Raw genomic sequence first — 19,970 nt, 5'->3', positions numbered from 1 at the left:
TTCAATGAGCTGTGATCATCACACACCACAATCACCTGATGGAAGGGAGAGTGTTAGGTGTGTGGCAGTCACACGCGAGAGCTCACCCTGAGACAGAAGTTCTTATTCCTAGTAACTTGCCACTATTAGTTGAGCAACTTGCAATTGTTACATGGTAAGAAAAAAAAAAAAAAAAAAAAAGATGATAATACTTAACATTTATTGACCATTTATTATGTACAAGGCATAGTTTTAAATGCTTACATATTTCCCCATTTAATCCTTACAGCAACCCTATAAACACATTCTGTTATGCTTTCTGCTTTCTAAACATTGAATTTGAATAGCAACAAAGGTAAGAAGAGAGAAATACATTCCTGCTGGGAAAGCTAGAGAACCCCCTTCCCTCTTTGCCTGGATTACTCTATTCATCCTTTAAATTTCAGATCAAATCCCCATTTCTTAGGGATGCTTCTCCTGGCACACTGGACCCCGTTAAAACTGTCCTGCAATATGTCTCTACTGCATCCCACATGGTGTGTTTTTCTAACACTTGGCACATTTGCAATTTCATCCCAGCCTTCCCCTACTTGATCCCAATTCCATGAGAACAGGGACTCTTTTTTTTTGCTTCCCACCAGCACCCCAAAGTGACAGGTAAAGTGCCTGGCACCTAATGACAGCATTTGCTGAACTGAAGTGAGGGAGCATGTGAGATGGGAGTTGAGTGACAATGACACTTTGAACTTGGGGTGGAGAGAATGGTTTTCCATTCAAAAAACAACACGTACTTACAAAGCATTGAATGTGAGATTAATTGTATCCAGAAATGGGAAAGCAGAAGTCAGAGTGAGCACATAAATGAAGATTGAGTACATGGCCTTTGAAGCCAGATGATCTGGTGTTAAATGCTGATGAGCTGGACGCTCAGTGTCTTCTGGCCCAGATGTGTCCACATCTGTAAAATGAGGATAATACCAGTACGTTCTCCACAGAGTTACTGTGAAGATTACCCAAGGTACATATGCAGAGTTCTTAGCCTGTAATAAGTGGTCAATAAATACTAGCTCACTGTGTAATTGTCCTTATTGTTACTGAATAAGATTAGTCCCGTATGTTGAGATGAAACTGTGGAGGGATTGAATACCTAGTTGTGGAGTTTGCATATTATCCTATAGGTGTTGAGTAGCCATTGGGGTAAAAAATAGAAGGAATGCTATTAGTAAGTGCTCTCTGGTAGCCATTTGAAAGATGAATTAAAAAAATCAATGGAACCTCTTCTTCTAGGTGTAAAAGGATTCCCTGTTTCTTCCCTGTGCTGCCACGAGCTTTACCACCAATGTGTGGGTTACAGTGGTGGTTCTCAAACTGGACTGAGCACCACTGCCACCTGGAAAGCTTTCTGAGCACAGCTTACTGGGCCCCACCCCCAGGTTTTCTAATTCAGTAGGTCTGGGATGGGTCCTAGTTCTTAGATGATACAATGTTGCTGGTCTGGGGACCACACTAAATTTGGATTAGAAGATTCTCCTCACTGCCGTGAATAGTATGGTCTTACCTTACTATACATGCACTTGGTAGAGACCAAGCAAAAATGAAGTCCCTCAAATGAATCCTGTAGGATATTTCCAGGGGGAGGGAAGAAAGGAAGTAGTATCTTTGGTTGAATAAGTTTAGGAAATGTTGAATTAAAAAAAAAAAAAAAGTAGAGAAGGGGTCAAGTATGCATGCTGTTCAATTTTATTTTTGAAGTTTTCCAAGAGATTGTATTCCTCAGTACACAGCCATGGAAAAGAGTGATTTCCCCCAAAGGAAGAGGCGATAACCCAGGCTTTGGTGTGGTCCCACAGGCTGTGCTTCCCTCCGGTCACTAGAAATCCTCATCCTTCAGCCAGTCTTCTTTGAGTTGAGTTTCTAACACTGATTTGAACAGGTACGAAATACTTTGTGTCCCAGCAGGTACCACTGGGGCTGAGAGCTGGTGTGACTGCCGAAAAGCAGCTGCCACAGTAACAGTGGGAAGGTGCTCATTCTCTGTTATCTAGGGAATGAATTTAACCATTTGGCTTAGGTATGTTCGTCAACCTTAAAAAAATAAACTATTACTACCGTGTTTCCCAGAAAATAAGACCTAGCTGGACAATCAGCTCTAATGCGTCTTTTGGAGCAAAAGTTAATTTATTTTACTATGAGACCGGGTCTATGATATGATATGATATGATATCAGGTCTTATATTAATTTTTGCTTCAAAAGACGCATTGGAGCTGATTGTCCGGCTAGGTCTTATTTTTGGGGAAACACGGTAAGACAAATACCTCATGCCCAGGTTAAAGTTTCCAAAGGGCTTTCATACCAGTGATTTTGTCTGATCCTTATAATAACCTGTGAGGCAGCTGGAGCAAGGATTGGTCTCCCCATTTACGGGTGAGATGATTACGTCTCAGAGAAATTAATGACCCACCGAATATTAAGAACCAGTCCTCCTCTGCTGCCACCTATGTAGGCGCCGTCCTTTGTTCTTGTCAAAAGATGTTTACATGAATATTTATACGGATCGTCATTCATTCATCCATTCAGTCCTTCATTCAACAAATATTTAATGATCAGCTACTACGTTCCAGGCATTATGCAAGGGTTAGTGGTGGAGTGGTGAACAAGACAAAGGGTATTGCTATTCCCAGTGAGCTTGAAATCTAGTAGATAAGAAAAACTTGGCACCAGACCGGTCCTGCACCCATGCTCTCTCTACTTTAGGAATCTGAGGTTCAGGAAGTTTAAATAACCTGAAATCACAGAATCATAAAATGTCATAGTTGTCAAGGACCAAAAATATCCTCTGATCTATTCCTGTCATTTCATTAGGGGAAGTGTCTTGGCCAAAGTAACTATCTTAATTTTTTATTGCTGTGTAGCAAATTAGCACAAAGTTAGAGTTAAAGCAACACACATTCATGATCTCCATTTCCATGGGTCAGGAGTCCAGGCATGGTTTAGTTGGATCTTCTGCTTACATCTCACAGGCAGAAATCAAGACGTGGAGGTTCTGGGGAAGAACCCCCTTGCAAGCTCATTCAGGTTGGTGTCAGAATTCACTTCTTTGTGGTTGTAGGACTGAGGTCACCTTTCCCTGGTTGGTTGTTGCCGGGGTTCACCCTTAGCTCCAGTCCTTGCACATGGACCCCTCCATCTTCAAAGGAAGAAAGATGCAGCAAGTCCTTCTCATGGTTCAGGTCTCTGAGTTCTGTTTCTCCCAACAGCCAGAGAAAACTTTGCTTTTAATGGGACACATCTGACTAGATTAGGTCCACTTAGATAATCCCCCAATCTTTAGGTCAGCAGGGGATCAAATATGTGGTGATGGAAGGAGACCTGACTCTGGGTGGTGAGCACACAATGCATTACATAGATGATGTATTACAGAAATGCACACTTTTACTAACCAGTGTCACCCCAATAAATTTAGTAAATGAAAAAGAGAGAGAACTCTCTCCTGGAAGTCCTATCATAGTCACAGATCCCATGGATTAGAGCTTGGAAAATCTTGGAGAGGCAGGGGGCAGTTTTAGAATTCTGCCTGACACAGTAATATATGGGGAAGAGCTATCCTGAGTTTTCTTTGGGGCTCGTGGTATAAAGTAGTTTGAATATCTATTGCTGTATAATAAATTGACCCGAACTCAGGGGCTTAAAGCAGCAATCGTTTTATTATACTCATGATCTATGGGTCAGGAATTGGTGCCAGCCTTGGCTGGGTAATTCTTCCGTTCCACATGGAGTTGTCTGAAGGCACTTGTTGGTAGTCAGCTGGCAACTGGGTGGGCTGGAGGTTCCAAGAGAGCTTCACTCACATGTCTGGTGCCTTCACAGAGATTGAAGAAGACTGGACTCAGCTGGACAGTTCTCCCTCTCCAGGGTCTTTCCAAGTGGTGGCTCCAGCAGGGTTGTCAGATTGCTTGGAAGTGGTTTCAGAGTTCCAAGAGGGAGTTTTCCAAGAGACAGAAGCTGCTGGTCTCTTGAGAGCTGAGTCCGTAAACTGTGTCAATCTCTTCTGCCGTATTGTATTGGTCAAAGCAGTTGGAGACTCTGCCAGATTCAGGGGAGGGAACAGAGACCTCCCATCTGATGTGAAAGGGTCTGTGGCCACCTGCCACTCATAGTATGTTTACCATTTGCCTATTTCTCCATTGTAATACACTTTAGTACAGAGGGGACTGCGCTCTTCAGAGACCTTGTGAGGAAACATTTTGTAATATAAAATTGCCCTTTAGAACCCTTGTCAATTAAGACTGTCATTTAGTGGATTTATCTGAAGGTTTACACCCCTTGCTACATGCATGTTTTGTTGTTTTATTGTCTTGGAAGCTGGTTCGTGGGAGTGGATGTTCTATAATATTATTTTATTATTTGGTGGGTATATGTATAGTGTGGGTATCAAAAGTGGGAGGGATGAAGATTCTGCCAATTTCTGAGTATTCCAATTATGGAATAATTCCAAGTGTGCATTCTGGAACCACAGAAATAACTGCAGGAAATAACCACTGGACCCACTATAAGGACCTGAGCTAAAATCAATCCCCTGATCTCCCTAAACACCTATTCTGACTGGGGGACTTCAGTGACATTTTGTGTTTCCTGGATTTAGTATCAGTTCAGAGCCAGTGTCCAGTAATGCTGGAAAAGTGTCCTTTTCCCCAGTGCACAGTCACCCAGGTAAAATGCTGTTGGTCCCTTTGGGAGAGGCTGGGGGGAAGGTGACCCGTATAGCTGTATGGTAGTGTGCAGATCTGGTTCTGGTTCTGGGCTTCCAAGTACTACTTGTGTGACCTCAAGCAAGTCACATAACCTGTCTGGGTTGTTTCCCATGGACCAGGCCTTGTCTTAGCATCATTCAGATCCAGGACTCCAGAAATCCGCCATCCCATACCCACAGACAGCTCCCTTTGGAGTATATTGCTACTGATAGTCCCTGACCACTGGTTTGGGAGGGAGGTTTGGTGGCGATTTTGGGGCAAAGACCTATTCTAAGTGTGTCTTAAATTGTCCTATTAAAGAAGAGGTACAAGCCCACAGATAGCCCCGGGCTAGCCGGGGGCAGTTGGCTGTCAATCACAGAAGCCTCAAGTGCCCTCCCACCCCTGGGGCAGTGAAACTTTTATCTAAGAACATCTTTGGCATTTGTTCTGTATTTATGGGGGTAAAAAGAAGGCAGTCAGCGAGGCTGAACTCCGCAGCCACCCAGGGGTGTACAACCTGGGTGCAGAGCAGGGGGGTGCGTGCCAGCGGCTGAGTTTCTCTGTGAGTGATGTGCAGAGTTTGCGCAACGCCACAGTACTAGTCAGATCTCCATTCCTCCCCGTTTGTTATTCTGCGCTTGTAACAACTAGGGTAATTGACTCACTCGGCTGACGTAAGGCAAGAAAATAAGCATCTCCAGACCCTTTTTGTTGTTTTTAGCCTTTTTTTTTTCCTCCCTTGGGGATCAGAAGTGGCTTCCTGTTCGGAATAAAATCTGGAGGCTCAGAACATTGAGTCAGAAATAGAACAAGGTTCTTACAATTTCTGTGGATGGCTCTCTCTTATCCTCCTTCACAGCCACTTCCCAGCCCTCCTCCCCCTCTCCACCCTCCCCTGGGCCAGCAAACCACACATGGGTGAGTTATAATCATAGTGATGTGACAACTTACTGGTGACCTTCAGGAAGTCACATCGCTCTGAGCCCAGTTTGTTATATTGGTAAAACGACATTCAATGATAACCTCTTAAGCCAACCTAGGACACAGAAAAGTGGTCAAGATCAACATTAGAGTCCCAAACAGAAGAGCTTTAGAACGTTAAAAAGTGATGTCACAACTGGAAAGTTTAAAAGTGATACAGAAATCTGAAGTATTGCTGCCTTAATAATATTATTCTGCTTGCCTTTAAAGGATGATTTTTTTAAGGTGTTTTATGGAAGTAATACTGATATATAGAAAGTGAAAACATCATTAAGTGCACCGCAAAATGAATTCACATGTGTGACCAACAGCACCCCGATTTTTAAAAATAAATGAATAAAGAGGGCTCATCAGCACTGCAGAAACCCCTGCTGTGCCCCTTTTCTGGGCACTAGGAACCTTTTCTCCCAGGAAATTACTCCTCTCCTTGCTCCACCCTCTGGAGCGCAGTTTTGCCTCTTTTTGTTCAGTATGGCCTCTTTTGTGTCTGGCTTCTTTCACCTTTTCATTCTTTGATGCGATGCCTCCACGTTGTGTTGTGTAGTTTTGGCCCGTTCATTCTGAAGACTATTCCGTTGTCTTTGTAGAAATCTCTTGTAATGCTGGTGTCACTTGCATAGTCTCCAGTCTGGGGCTATGACCTATGGTGCTGCTGTCCTACACATGTCTTTGGGTGACCTTCCGTGTGCGCTTTTGCTGGGTGTATACCAAGCCTGGAATTGCTGGGACCTAAGAGTGTTCATAGGTTCAGCTTCATAGATATTTAAGTCGATACTTCCTGTTTTCCTGGAAATTAGCTGAACCGATATTCTCTCTCACCAGGAACACAGGAGGGTTTGGATCCTTCTGCATCCTTGCCAATACATAGTGTTTCCCATCTCTTCTGTTTTTATTTTTATCTGATTTTAGTCATCCCGCTGCAGTAGTATCTCACTGCAATGTTAATTGGCATTGTCCTGATGGCTAATGAAGTAGAGTTTCATGCACTAATTGGCCTTTTGAATATCCTTTTATGAAGGGCCTATTCACATCATTTGCATGTTTTCCCTTTTGGTGATCTGACTTTTTCTTACTGATTTGTACTTTGTTAGGTTTTTTTCTGGGACCAAGTACATTTATTAAATAATTCAGTGAGAACCTTCTCAAGATAAATAAAATTTGTGATAATTGCATCTATTCTGGTTTAAAGAGACCCAGAAAGGAGTGGCGAACCTCAGGCAGCATAAATGCCTTTGACTAGCCCAGCATCCAACCAGTTCTGGAGTTATTTACGTATCATAAATAAATACAGTCTTTGATTGGCTAGAGGTATTGCAAATACATTCTCTAATTAAGGGTTGGCTTTTCACTTTTTGCGTGGTATCTCTTGATGGATATGTTTTAATCTTAATACATCCCTATTAATCATTTCTTTTTCTTTATGGGGAGCTATGTTAACAAATCTTTGCCTCCTCCAATATCATAAGGATGCTCCCCTGTGTTTTCTTCAAAAACTTGTTTTGCTGATGTTGGTATTATTACTATTTACTTTTCACATTTAGACCTGTAATCCATCTGTTAATGATTTAGGAGGACAGAAGAGATGAAGTGTCAAGAAGAGGTTTTGTTGTTGCTGTTTTAATATCAATATTCAGCTGACCCAATAACATATATTGAACCATTTCCCTGGATTTTTAAATCTATAATTACCTATTTCAAAAGGACCATTTTCTAGGTGAGCTCAAGAGGAACACAGCAGTTTTTTGATGAGGACACTGCTCCTACTCTCTGTCGGAAGCTTTGTATACATTGTCTTATCTGATCCTCCAAACAAACCTGCAAGTACTGTATTATTACTCTTTCAGGGGTTGAGAAAACTGAAGCTTAGAAAAGACAAGCAATTAGCTCAAGGTTAATTAATGAGTAGCAGGCCTATGATTCAGTACGCAATTCTTTCTGACTCCATAGCCCACGTCTCTAGTTCTTTCTTCAAGCATCGTGGTGACATTATTCATTATACTGTGGAGGGCGAGTAATGGGTGAGAGTAGGATATTAAGCTATAATCAACTGGGCTTTCTAGTAACCCAGAGGAATATTTTTACCTGGAACATTTATAAAACACAGCTATTCTTTGTCCTCAGTGACAATAATAGTTAACGGTCAGTCGTAACCTCCTTTCACTGCAAACCTCCCAAGAGCTTTGCATGTTCAATTCTAGTCCTGAAGACAAAACGTAAGGTAGGTATTACGTCCCCATTTGACAGATAAGGAAACTGAGGATCAAAGAGGTGAAATGACTTATCCAAGGTCAAATACACCAGGCCAAATAGTGGTAGGGTGGTGTCCAGCATGAACTTAACTGACTCCCACATCTGTGCTCACCCCCACCTGACTGCCCAGATCACTGACCTAGAAAACCATTACTGTACCTCACTGTTAGCCCATTAGACTCAATGAGCCCCTTCTTACTTTCTGAGTCTCATTCTTCTGCCTAACTACTGCCCGGGAAGAATAAACCACTCTTGCAGCCCTCCACCTGGAGAACGCTGCTGCTCTTAGCTGTTCTGTCAGCTTTAAAGAAGCTTCTGGCTCCTTCCTTCACTTGTCTCCAGCACATCCATGCCCCAAAGCCACAGCTGAATTTGAATATGCAGCTGGTGTTGGCTGTCACCTCCTCCTAGACACAGAATTGTGTAATTACAAAAATTGTTTCATAATCCTCCCCAATTAAGCTCCTGACAACCTAATTTTAAAGACTCCTCTATTGGATTTTCACATTGCTGTTCTCCCCCTTCCTCCTTCTGCACTTTCCCCATGCCCTCTGCAAGTAAGACCTGTTGCCTCCACAGAACCAAACTAGAAAGCATCTTCATCGTGGCAAGGGACCACAGAATTCTTGTCTTGGTCTTTCCTTCCGTATTGCACTGAGGCTCTGACGGCATGTGAAGAGCTGAGAAGGAGACGGGAAAACAAGTTATTTAGGCAATGATAGACACTCAAGAGGGAAATGATTTAAAAGCTAAATATTTATCTGGGAAAAATGACGAACACAGAGTGGGTCTGATGGCCAGTTATAATTCATACGAGCATATACATAAACCAAGGCTTCTTTCAGTTAAGCCCCAAGCACTGTCACCATCGATGTATTCTTCTCTATTAGCATCATTCCTTCAAAACACACACACACACACACACACACACACACACACACACACAGAGTCATACACAGCACACCCAAAATACAGTGCATCATCAGAAACCTACAAACAATTGTTTATCTTCCCAGTCTAGTCTATGGCCTAGAGAGTATATATTTTGTGGAATCTCACAAAATTACTCAGACACCCATTACAATGTCAAGCAAATGCCAAGGAAGAAGCACAGGGCATAAATAACAGAATAATTCAGAACTCCATTTTTTTTTTTTTTTTTCATTTCCTCTCCACTTTTAAAGAAACACCCATGGCAGGCAAATGGGAATTATGGATTACAGTTTTCTATTTTAGCCTCGATTTGTTTTTCCCCCTCTCTCTCCTTGGCACAGATTTGTATGATCTTCCCTCAAATGCCACTGGCCCCACACTGCATTCCTGTCTTAGGCAAAACCTCCAATTAAAATCAGCAGGAGGTTTGCTTGAATTAGGAATCCCAGCCTGGGCCCCCCACCCAGGTGGTTCTAAAAGGGAGATGTGTGCCTTTGAAAGCACTGATGGGAAGCCCTGGGTGGTATAGCCTCTGTCCTCAGAATGACTAGTGACTCCATGCTGTGTCACTGGGAGACCTGTCATGTTGCCAGAAAATCCTGGCTGAGGCAAAGACAAGGCCTGCAGGGGAGCAGTGTAGGTGTCTGCATGGCCTGGAGCCTAGCTTCTCCTCCAGTCTGGGTTTTAGAGGGTCGAGGAAGTACGAGGAAGAACTGTGGGAGCATTGCATTTAGATCTAGAAACCCTGAGCTTGAGTCTGCTGCATCCATGCTGTGTGAGTGTGGGAAAGTCACAGTCCCTCTCTGGCCTTCACCACCTGCATCAGTAGATTCGAAATGACCAGGGAGTCCTGTCTCATGGGCTTGATGGGAGGATCAAGGCATGACTGTCATGATGTAGAGAGCACTCAAGAAACGTGGATCCTCCACAGAAGCAACGGAGTCTCAGTGTTCAGGTCTGAACGTTTCCGAGGCTGCTTCTAGATTTCTGCTTCTGTGCTCCAAGCGGTTCCTTGTGAGTTTGTGGGTGCTTCCCAGTCAGCTTTAGAAATAAAAATGCATCTCCCTGTCCTCCCTTCCTTTCTCCTTTCTCCTTTCTCCCTCCCCTCAGCCCCCCATCAGAATGAATTGAAATCCCATCCAACAGAAAGATGCTGATTTAGAGGTATTGGAGTTCAGCTGTGGCTGCAAACGGACCATGCTCTGGGTCCCCAGGGACAAAGGAGAGCATTTTAAAACGTGGTCCTCACCACCTCGCACTGCCTGCCTGGCAATAGAGCTGTGTCAGCCCTTGGTGAGACCCCTCCCACTCACCCTCCTCCAGTTGGCCTATTAAGCTGCTCTTCTGTCGCTGGGGTTGAGGCAGGCTGTCACCAGGTAGCCTGGGAAATGGTATTTATAGATCGCCGTCCCTCCTACCCCTGGTCCCCAGCCTCTCCCTATGCACTTGTTGGTGAGCTCCAATTATCTGTGAATGGAAGAGAGGGATCCTGGCAGGTCCAGAGGAAGCGAGGAATGTGATAATAGGCCCTTCACATGCTCAAACTTTCAGTATTTTTCCATTATTCCAATTTATTGCCTTTCTGCGGCTGGCTTCCTTCTTCTTGTTTGCCTCATTGTGATAATTTTACATTATAGTACCTCGCAGGAGGTGTGCCGTGCTGGAGTCACAGATCCTGGTATCTGAATGTGGGGTCATCTCAGACAAGTTTTCTCACTTCTCAAGGCCTCACTGTCTTCATCTGTAATGCAGATGGGTGGTTATACATGCTGCTGCGGGGTGGGAGGGGCAGAGCCTCCAGCATAAAACCTGGTATACAGTGGTGCTCAATAGTTGTAAGCATTGATTGCCTTGGCCAATTTAGGGTGCTGCCTGCTCCTGAGCAGCACAGGGCTTCTGAATATCAGTGTCACCACTTACAGTACCAGCTAGAGATGGAGAAGGTATAGGAGATTGCAGTCCTCATTGTTGGAAGTTGCTTGTGTTAAAAACAGACACATAAAAAAACCCCAAAAAAACCTGTAATGAGCTTGTTTTTCTGGTTTTACTCTTCTCAAAAGTATTAGAAAGCAAAGGAAATTTCACTGACCTTGGGAATCAGGACTCATTGGTAACACTGCTTCCCCTCTCTGCACCCTCCACCTCCACCAAATACCGCCTCTCGCCTCTCCAGAAAAGGACTACTTGCCATCAAATGGTCCATCCAGTGTCCACAGTCCCTGAATCTGTGAGTTACGGCAATTTAAAGCTTGGCTGAATCTCTTTGCTGCGTCCTACCCACTCTAATTTCATTCCATCACATTCTCTCTCCTCATTTGCCTCCTCCTGCAGTGCCCTGCCTGCTCATACAGGTCCGGCTTCTTCACTTCCCCCCCATCTCCAACACCATGTCCTTTTCTCCTCTTACCACCCTTCCCAGGCTCCACCTCTCTCTGTTTCTCTCGACCCTCTTTCCCTGGGCCTCTGCTGCCAGCCCCCACCCCCTGCAGTCTTCTCGCTGTATCATTAATGCCTTCTTTGATACAGCCCACAACCTCATGATTATTCCGAGGTCAGGAGATGCAGGTGCCATGCCGCTCACTAACGCGCCTCAGAGGGCCTCTGTCCCCAGTCCCTCCTGCTCGACAGGGCTGGAATCCTAATGTGCCACTGGCCCCGTTGCTTGTTGCAGCATCACCAGGAACTTTCATCTTTTTTATTTCCCCCACGGAGGATTCTGAGAGTTCAGCCACAATGAAGCATTGATTCAAGGAGTGGGGGCTGCAGTCCTGACAAAGGACCCCAAAGATGAGACACGAGAAAGGGGGTGCTCTGCGGGGTTATAGAATGCCTTGCAGATGGGAACAGAGGAGTTCTAAATGGGGTACTGTCCTGTCACTTGGAGAGGGAGTGACAGGGGCAAGTGTGGGCCATTTGAAAGAGGCATTTTGAAATGACGCTGTCGTCAGATGGAACCGCGCAATCAGAGACGTGTGGCGGGTCCCTGCAGCTCACAAAAATATCAGATGACTCATAGCCAATATTCAGTCAATGTTCTGGTTGGGGAGGTGGGAGCCTCATAGCTCATTACTATTCCAGCTCCGTTTCCTGAAGTCTGGGCCTGCTGCTGTTCTCCAGGCTGTAATAGGATTGGTCTCACGCAGCAAAGACTGGGGGGAGGGGGTACTGAAGCTGTGTGGGTGGACGGTATCGAAAACTAATACTGCAGTCCAGAGGGGAGAAGAGGAATTGGGTTTTCTTAATGAAAAAGAAGAAGAAAAATATTAATTTTGTTCGTTTATTCATTCAGCAAACATTCATTCATTCAGCAAACACTAATATGGAGCCAGTCTCTCGGCTAGATGCTCAGAGAAGACGGCATCTCCCCCTCTCGAGCCATAGAGCGTGGAGGGGAAACTGACAAGAAAACCAGGGGTTTCAATATAATGTTTTGAATTTTGTAAGGGAGGTTTTATTGCTGGGGACTGGATGGTTCTGTGGATTTAAAAGGCAGAGCAGTTTCAAGGAGAGCACTAATTATTCCTCCATTTTCTCTCAGTTGATAAGCAACTCATTTAAAGCAAAGCATCCTGGGAAGCTGTTTCAACAGTATCCATTTTCAAATGTCCCATATGACAAAATGGTTTTCCTCAAACTCCAGAGAGATAGTGAAATCCCTGAGAGTGTCTCAATACCTTCAAAGGAATAGCTTATTCTCTGGGATAAGAGTGCTTATTATTATTACCTTTCCAATAATTGCTCTATGCCGGGCTCTGTGCTAAATGCTTTAAATATATTATCTCACTCAGTCCTCCCACCTACCACATAAGATGGGCCAATATTCTTCTCATTTTGGATACAGGTACTGAGGCTGAAAGACAAAGCGATGTATTCCTGGTTACAGAACTGAGCTCTTTGAACTCCGCCCTGCTCGGGCCGACACAGGTGCTTTCCCTATTAGAGTCTATCACCGACCTTAGTGTTCTTGGCCTTGACCATGTGGCTTGATTGCGGACATGACAGAGTAGATGGATTGCTTCCTACTATAGCCTGTACAATGGAAAAAGGGCTTCTGTGCCCGGCATGCTAACGTGACTGTGAACCAGTGCCACCACCATCATCGTGACTATCAACATCACCACTTCAGAAAGCCTTTCTTGACTCTTGCTTGACGTTTAAGGAAAAAAGCCAGAGCCATGAGCCAAGAGACTGCTCTCCTCAAACACAGCTTGGCTTTTCGTCCATCTTTTCACCTCTGAGCTCCTATTGCTGTGTCTATAAAATGGAGCTGACAGTCCCTTTGCAGGAATAACAAGAGCTAACGTTTATCGAGCCCTTAATAACTACCAAGTCTGAGGCTAAGCTTTCACATAAAAATTCATATAATCCTCACGACAGCCCTATGTGGTAGGGATGATTAGGACGGTGAAGGTAACTGCCCAGCATTACCTCAGCTCATATGTGCGGGAGCCAGGATTGTAAGCAATCTCGGACTGACCTGAAGTCCAAAGCTATTTTCAGGGTGTTGCTGTGAGGCTCAAGTGAGAAAATGGGAGTGAATATGCCCTTACAGGGGAAAAAGTGCTAGACACATGTAAGGGATTATTCGTAGTGTGGAAGACAGCCTAGGTGTTGTGCACAAAAATGAGGAAATATGAGAGGCCGCTAAGCTGACTGCCTTACATATTTTTAACTATTCTGTTTCTTCTCATCCGATTGAGTATCTGTCTTACTTGGAATGATTCACTGGAGGGAATCTGGGGCCCGGATTGGCTATTGTTTATAAAGGTGTTGAGGGGCCGCAGGGAGGGTGACCTAGAGATACATGTTGTGATGGAAAGGCCATTGAATTGAGAGTCTGGAGCTCTGGGAAAATGGGGGTAAAACATCTTTCCTCCATGATTTGAACAGCCATTGTCAGGATCATGTAAGATCATCAGCATGAAAGCACTGCACGGGCCTCTAGAGTAATATAATGTATAAATTGTTTTCATTGACGTTGTTGTATGTTTTACAACCTTGTGGGAGGACCAGTGAAGAAGGCTGAACCATCTGATGCCGGATAAAGGAAATAACCCCTAAGTTACTATCTATTGTTGATTTTATTTTGTTGTTATCCAGCAGGGGTGTTTGAGTTTAAACACTTTAATTTCCTGAATCAAACTTCTTTGGTGCTAATGTAAATGGAATCATAGAGCTAGAAGGACCCCAAATAACAGGTACCCCAACGCCATCACTTTACAGATGAAGACACCGAACTCTAGAAGGGTGAAGGACGAGATCATATAGCAGGTCTGTGGCGTTAGAAGGACTGACGTTGTACCTCTTGTAACTTACACTCAGTGCCCTTCCTGTTGTAAGGGGTTAACCCAGCCCCTTTATTCGTTGGGCGTCTCCACTTTGCATTATCGGTGGGATGACCATCCCTGCCATCCTACCCACGGTGCCTAACGTTCTCCGTTTTCCCTCTACCCCCCAGGACAATTCAGCAGTGGCTTGCTAGGGTCCAGTCGCTTCTCTACTGCAACGAGAACGGGTTCTGGGGCACCTTCCTGGAGAGCCAGAGGAGCTGCGTGTGCCATGGCAGCACCACGCTCTGCCAGCGCCCCATCCCCTGCATCATCGGCGGGAACAACAGCTGTGCCATGTGCAGCCTGGCCAACATCTCGCTGTGCGGCTCCTGCAACAAGGGCTACAAGCTGTACCGAGGCCGCTGCGAACCACAGAACGTGGACTCGGAGCGGAGCGAGCAGTTCATTAGCTTCGAGACCGACCTGGACTTCCAGGACCTGGAGCTGAAGTACCTGCTGCAGAAGATGGACTCGCGCCTCTACGTCCACACCACCTTCATCAGCAACGAGATCCGCCTCGACACCTTCTTTGACCCCCGGTGGCGCAAGCGCATGTCCCTGACGCTCAAGAGCAACAAGAACCGCATGGACTTCATCCACATGGTGATCGGCATGTCCATGCGCATCTGCCAGATGCGCAACAGCAGCCTGGACCCCATGTTCTTCGTCTACGTGAACCCCTTCAGTGGGAGCCACTCGGAGGGCTGGAACATGCCCTTCGGAGAGTTCGGCTACCCGCGCTGGGAGAAGGTCCGTCTCCAAAACAGCCAGTGCTACAACTGGACTCTGCTGCTGGGCAATCGGTGGAAAACGTTTTTCGAGACGGTCCACATCTACCTGCGCAGTCGGACTCGGCTCACGACCCTCCTGCGCAATGAGACCGGCCAGGGCCCCGTGGACCTGTCCGACCCCTCCAAGCGGCAGTTCTACATCAAGATCTCGGACGTGCAGGTGTTCGGGTACAGCCTGAGGTTCAACGCCGACCTCCTTCGCAGCGCCGTGCAGCAGGTCAATCAGTCCTACACGCAGGGCGGCCAGTTCTACTCCTCGTCGTCCGTGATGCTCCTCCTGCTGGATATTCGGGACCGAATTAATCGCCTGGCCCCTCCCGTGGCCCCGGGGAAGCCCCAGCTGGACTTGTTCTCCTGTATGCTGAAGCACCGCCTGAAACTCACCAACAGCGAGATCATCCGCGTGAACCACGCCTTGGACCTCTACAACACCGAGATCCTCAAACAGTCGGACCAGATGACGGCCAAACTCTGCTAACCTGGGACCCCTTGCCACGCACTTTCCCTTTTGTTGTGCAAACGTCACAGGACAAAACAAAGCAACATGAAACCAACAAAAATTTGTAAACTGTAATTACTATTCGAAGAAAAGGAGGAAAATCTTCGTCCGTTGGAAGCGAAAACGTTCTAGCAACTGTATAAAACCGTGGGGCATGTTTGTTATTTCTGTACTCTGTCATGAAGAAGGGTCTCGGCCATTGGAGGGGCTTGGAGGGAGGTGCTTCTTAGGCCTCAGGTGCTGTATTGAGGGGGAGGTGGGGGAGAGCATATGCAATGAATTGTAAAGATCTCTGCTGTGCAGGTGCTAAGATTAAACACTGAAAAGAAAGAGAGATATATGTAATGTACAACCGACACTGCCATTTTTCCTTGTGGGAGGAAATGGACATAGATAAAGAAGATATTTCTTCGGTTATGATTTCTTCCCTCTTTCTGCTTAATTCCTTGTGGTTCTTTTGACTCCTTTTTACACAAGGGTGGGGATGCAATGACAGCGCTATCGTATCCATCTAGCTTCTTTCATGCTGAATAAATGGAAGCTCATTAAAACTGGACAACAGTGGGATTGGGGAGAGAGGCATTCACAGAATCACAGGGCGTTAAAACAATGAGGAACCTTAGATATGGGCTGTGGGACTCCTGGGTTTAGTCTGGGAACTAGAAATGGCATGCCCCTGGCTACAACCATTACTGCCTGATTAAGGGTTTGAACCCCACCTTTTGAGTCCCTTGGCATTGCTTCTCCTTTTAAATCATGCTGCACTGTGGTGTTTTCTCCTTCAACTCAACTGCCAAGGGACGGACTTTCAGTCTTAAGTTTTTTTCCTTTTCTTTTAATCAAGAAACCCTTTTCACCTCTTTCTCTAAAAAGAAATGCTTTGCATATTAAATTTTAATTTGAATAAAAATCAATGACCAAAGCAAAATAAAACAAGGTAGGTTTAAATATTGCATTGGTCTGCCAAACCATTTTCCCCGAGTACCTAAAAAGTTATTCTTTGATTAACTCAGAATACACTCACACACATACACACACACACACACACACACACACACACTAATATTGCCATTTACGTGTTATCTATGAAAGCTGAGAAGCCTTGTGTGGGGCTCGGGGTTAAAATGAAAGGAGAGACTCAAGAAGAAAAACTCATTTCAAAGCACTCCTGCAGAGGACTGGGGCAGATACCATTCAGTCGCTAAGAATGATGTATGCATCTTTTTGCTAAGGTGGTACTTGCTAGACATGCTTCTGAGTATCTGGAAATTCGTTTCTGTATTGGCAAAGAAACAGATCACACATCTTAGGGCTGGAAGAGAAAATAGAACACCTCTGGTCTAAACTTCTGCCCAGGACAAATAGCCTCTTCAGCGTCTTAGGGAGATCACCACTGTTGGCTGACTGGACCATCTCAGGGACAGGGAGCTAATTAGCTCCACCTTACACTTTCTGTGGATTCCTCTTTCACTGAAAGGGAGCAATAGTGCTCATTCCAGCTTGTGTTACAGAGCAGATCCAATTCTTAGACAGTCCTTCCATACCCTGACCAGCTTTTGCGTCTCTTCCAGCCACTGCTTCCACTTGAGGAATGTGCATTTCTCTCTCCCAGTAATGCTAGCCTAGATAAAATACAATGAGCCTATCTAGAGTTCACCAGAGTCTATGATAATGTGACTCAAAGAAAACACTATTCCCACTATATTTTAAGATGAAAGAAGGAGAGGGCTTCAGTGCATAACAGGTAAAGAATTATCTATTAGGTTGGTGCAGAAGTAATTGCGGTTTTTGCAAATTTTTTTTTAACCTTTTAAACCTCAATTACTTTTGCACCAACCTAATAGTTTATTTAAGTGTGTGTATAGAGGGTTGTTTTTTTTTTTTAATGGTAGTAAATTCCAACTTTAAAATTCCAGTTTTTAGTATGAATTAACATAGTTCTTTGGACCTCAGATTTTGAGAGGATTCAGTGTTGATTTAGGTTGGAAGTTCTTCCTTCCAGGGGTCACATAGCGGCTATTCATCGAGCACAAGATTTTGTAGAAGGTCAGTAAATAATCAAACATCGCTTCAACATGAATAGAGCATGTCAGGACATCTCTGACATGAATGGACCATGTCAGAAAAATGAAGATTTATAAGGAAACGATCCATGCTTTTGTGCCACTCATAAATTGATGAGAAAGACAGATATGAACCAATTAAAAAAGAAACAATAATTACAGTATACCATGATGACTGCTATTGTGGGGTTAGGCACACAGAAAGGAGCCCTAAAGAGGTGTTTAACTCTGCTCATTGGGTTGGTAAAGGCATTATATGGGCAAGTTCATTTTGGGTGTTGAAAATGAATAGGACTTGCGCAAATAGGAAGGAGCAAAGGGCCCAGGAACAGCGAATGCAATAGCACAAAGGTGGAAATAGGCATGGTGTACCTGAGGGTCAGTTAAAACGATAGTTTTAGAAAGCTATCGTTTTAAATGGTAAGCCGACCGAGGAGAGTGAGGAGTTTGTATGGGAAGTTGAAAGGATCATCCATAATCTTAATGAAGAATGAATTTAAAACTGATCATCTCCCAGTTACCTCTCTTCCTCTTCCCTTTCATCTCTACATTCCAAGCACTTCCAACAATTCACAATGTAATAACCCCCTGTATTTGCCCATCACTTTATATATTGCTAAGCAATCTTCATATGTACTGTGTTATCTAATCCTTATCACAATTCAACCTGAGTTCTTCCCCAGACTTCAACAACTGTGTGTGCATGTGTGTGTGTTTGTGTGTGTGTGTAGGAAAGGCCCCTTTCCTTCATCTTGAAAATACTAACTCCTTTATACAAAGAGAATACAGCAATGTCTAATGATTGAAAAGGTCAGGGAAATAGAGAAATTTTCAAGGCGAGGGAAAGATTCAGACATCAAAATATTTATTCAAAGGTGAAAGGAAAATACTTTGCTATAAAAGGACATGAAGTTCTGTGGATTTCCAAATGTCTCCTGCTTGGGTCGGGCCCTTTGAGCTAGCAAAGTTCCCCTCCAGGTGGGAGGAAGAAAAGCCTGAAGGCTTCAAGTGAAATTTTAATTCAATTAGTGTCTTACCAATTTGATGCAGCAACCAAGGACCTATCGTGTCTGATTAATATGCTGATGCTAAGGCAGAAGAGTGAACAGAATGCCCATTTGGATAACGCCTGGCAGCAAAGCGTGGCATTTCCATGGAAACCACAGAAGGCCATTAATTAGCTATCAAATAAAATTATTGGAAAATTCTGGACCCTGGCATATCTGCCCCCTTCAAAGAGGAGGCCAAGAAGAGGTCACACTAACAGCAAGGCTCCCTCCGGTGACTTAACATCATAGCAGCACAGAGACTACAATGTTACCAAGTAGAAGAACTATTAGGAAGTAAAACAAATCGACACGATAGAAGGAAAGAGGCTTTGGGATTATCCAAGTCTAAGAATATAAGTTTAAATGTGGAGTACCTTTTTTGATTGTCTATGCTGATAAAATAATCTCAATGACAAACATTTTCTCTTATTCTCTTTGCTGTGAAAAGAAAAAGAGGAGAAGAATATGGATCCACTAGATGGTGATAAATGATTGGGGGACGAGATCTTAGAGTCAAAAGGTGAGGAGTGATTAACCTCTAAAATAACAGACACAGCTTGTATAACTTTTAAATTAATAGGGAAATTTTTAAATTATAAGAAAGCAGAAAAAGAGACAAGAATCATTAAAATAGCTGGACACACAAGGATGATATCAGAACTTACCACACAGATAATTACAATAAACATAACTGGACAAAAATGATCATTAAAAAGACAGGTAATCAGACTATACGTTATAAATTTTTTAAAAACAAAGGAAAAAAAAGGTTGAAAGTAAGAGGATCGATAAAGATATACTAGACACATATTAACGAAAAGGACATTGATGTAGCACTGTTAATATCAGTCAAACAGACTTTAGGGCAAAACACATTATTCGGTTTAAAGATGGCCAATTTACCAGGGAAGGTGGAGAGAAGAGCGGGTACATAGAACCATAGACTTACAGGGCAAGAGGGGTCCTTAAAGATTTACACATCTTCAACCTTCAGAGATGAGGAGTTACACCAGAAGTTATTCTACACTGAGTTTTGACACTGAGCATGAGCCTGGTTCCCCTTTCACCATCTCAAGCACATTTTGGCCCAGGATCACATATCAAGTTACGTAGTTCCTAGAGCAAAATCCTGTCCTCAGGGAAGGCAGTTTTTAACATAAAGATAGTTATCTTGATGGAAATGGCAGTGATGGTCACTTTAATAAAACCTAACATATATGGAATCCCAAATGTGTTAAGTAGATACATTATTTGTAGGTACTAAGAGAAAGAGGTCTCTAAACTGGAAAAGAGCGTGCTAGGTTAAAGGATGAGCAAGAATGCACTAATAAGTATTGCATCACCAGTAATTAGAGAGTCTG

At 44.1% G+C, this 19,970-nt stretch overlaps 1 protein-coding gene and 1 long non-coding RNA gene across 4 annotated transcripts in view; one reads left to right on the top strand and one right to left on the bottom strand.

The window, feature by feature from the left end:
• Window positions 1-15,914, top strand: part of BRINP1 (BMP/retinoic acid inducible neural specific 1) — a 167,639-nt gene extending 151,725 nt beyond the window's left edge. For all 3 annotated transcript variants that reach the window (XM_074330929.1, XM_074330928.1, XM_019731196.2), the window contains one exon: window positions 14,336-15,914. In XM_074330929.1, coding sequence (XP_074187030.1) covers window positions 14,336-15,476 — 1,141 coding nt within the window. In that variant the 3' untranslated portion in view covers window positions 15,477-15,914. The remainder of the gene's footprint in view (window positions 1-14,335) is intronic.
• On the bottom strand, window positions 7,185-11,290 carry LOC141571179 (uncharacterized). Its single transcript, XR_012495920.1, has 3 exons — window positions 10,967-11,290; window positions 10,191-10,855; window positions 7,185-8,624 (listed from the first exon to the last, which is right to left on the bottom strand). It is a non-coding gene; the product is annotated as an uncharacterized LOC141571179 (long non-coding RNA).
• Window positions 15,915-19,970: the final 4,056 nt, after the last annotated feature.

Source organism: Rhinolophus sinicus, linkage group LG04 (genome assembly GCF_036562045.2).
Source record: "Rhinolophus sinicus isolate RSC01 linkage group LG04, ASM3656204v1, whole genome shotgun sequence".
Classification (NCBI taxonomy): Eukaryota; Metazoa; Chordata; class Mammalia; order Chiroptera; family Rhinolophidae; genus Rhinolophus; species Rhinolophus sinicus.
This window is presented reverse-complemented; position numbering and strand designations above follow the sequence as displayed.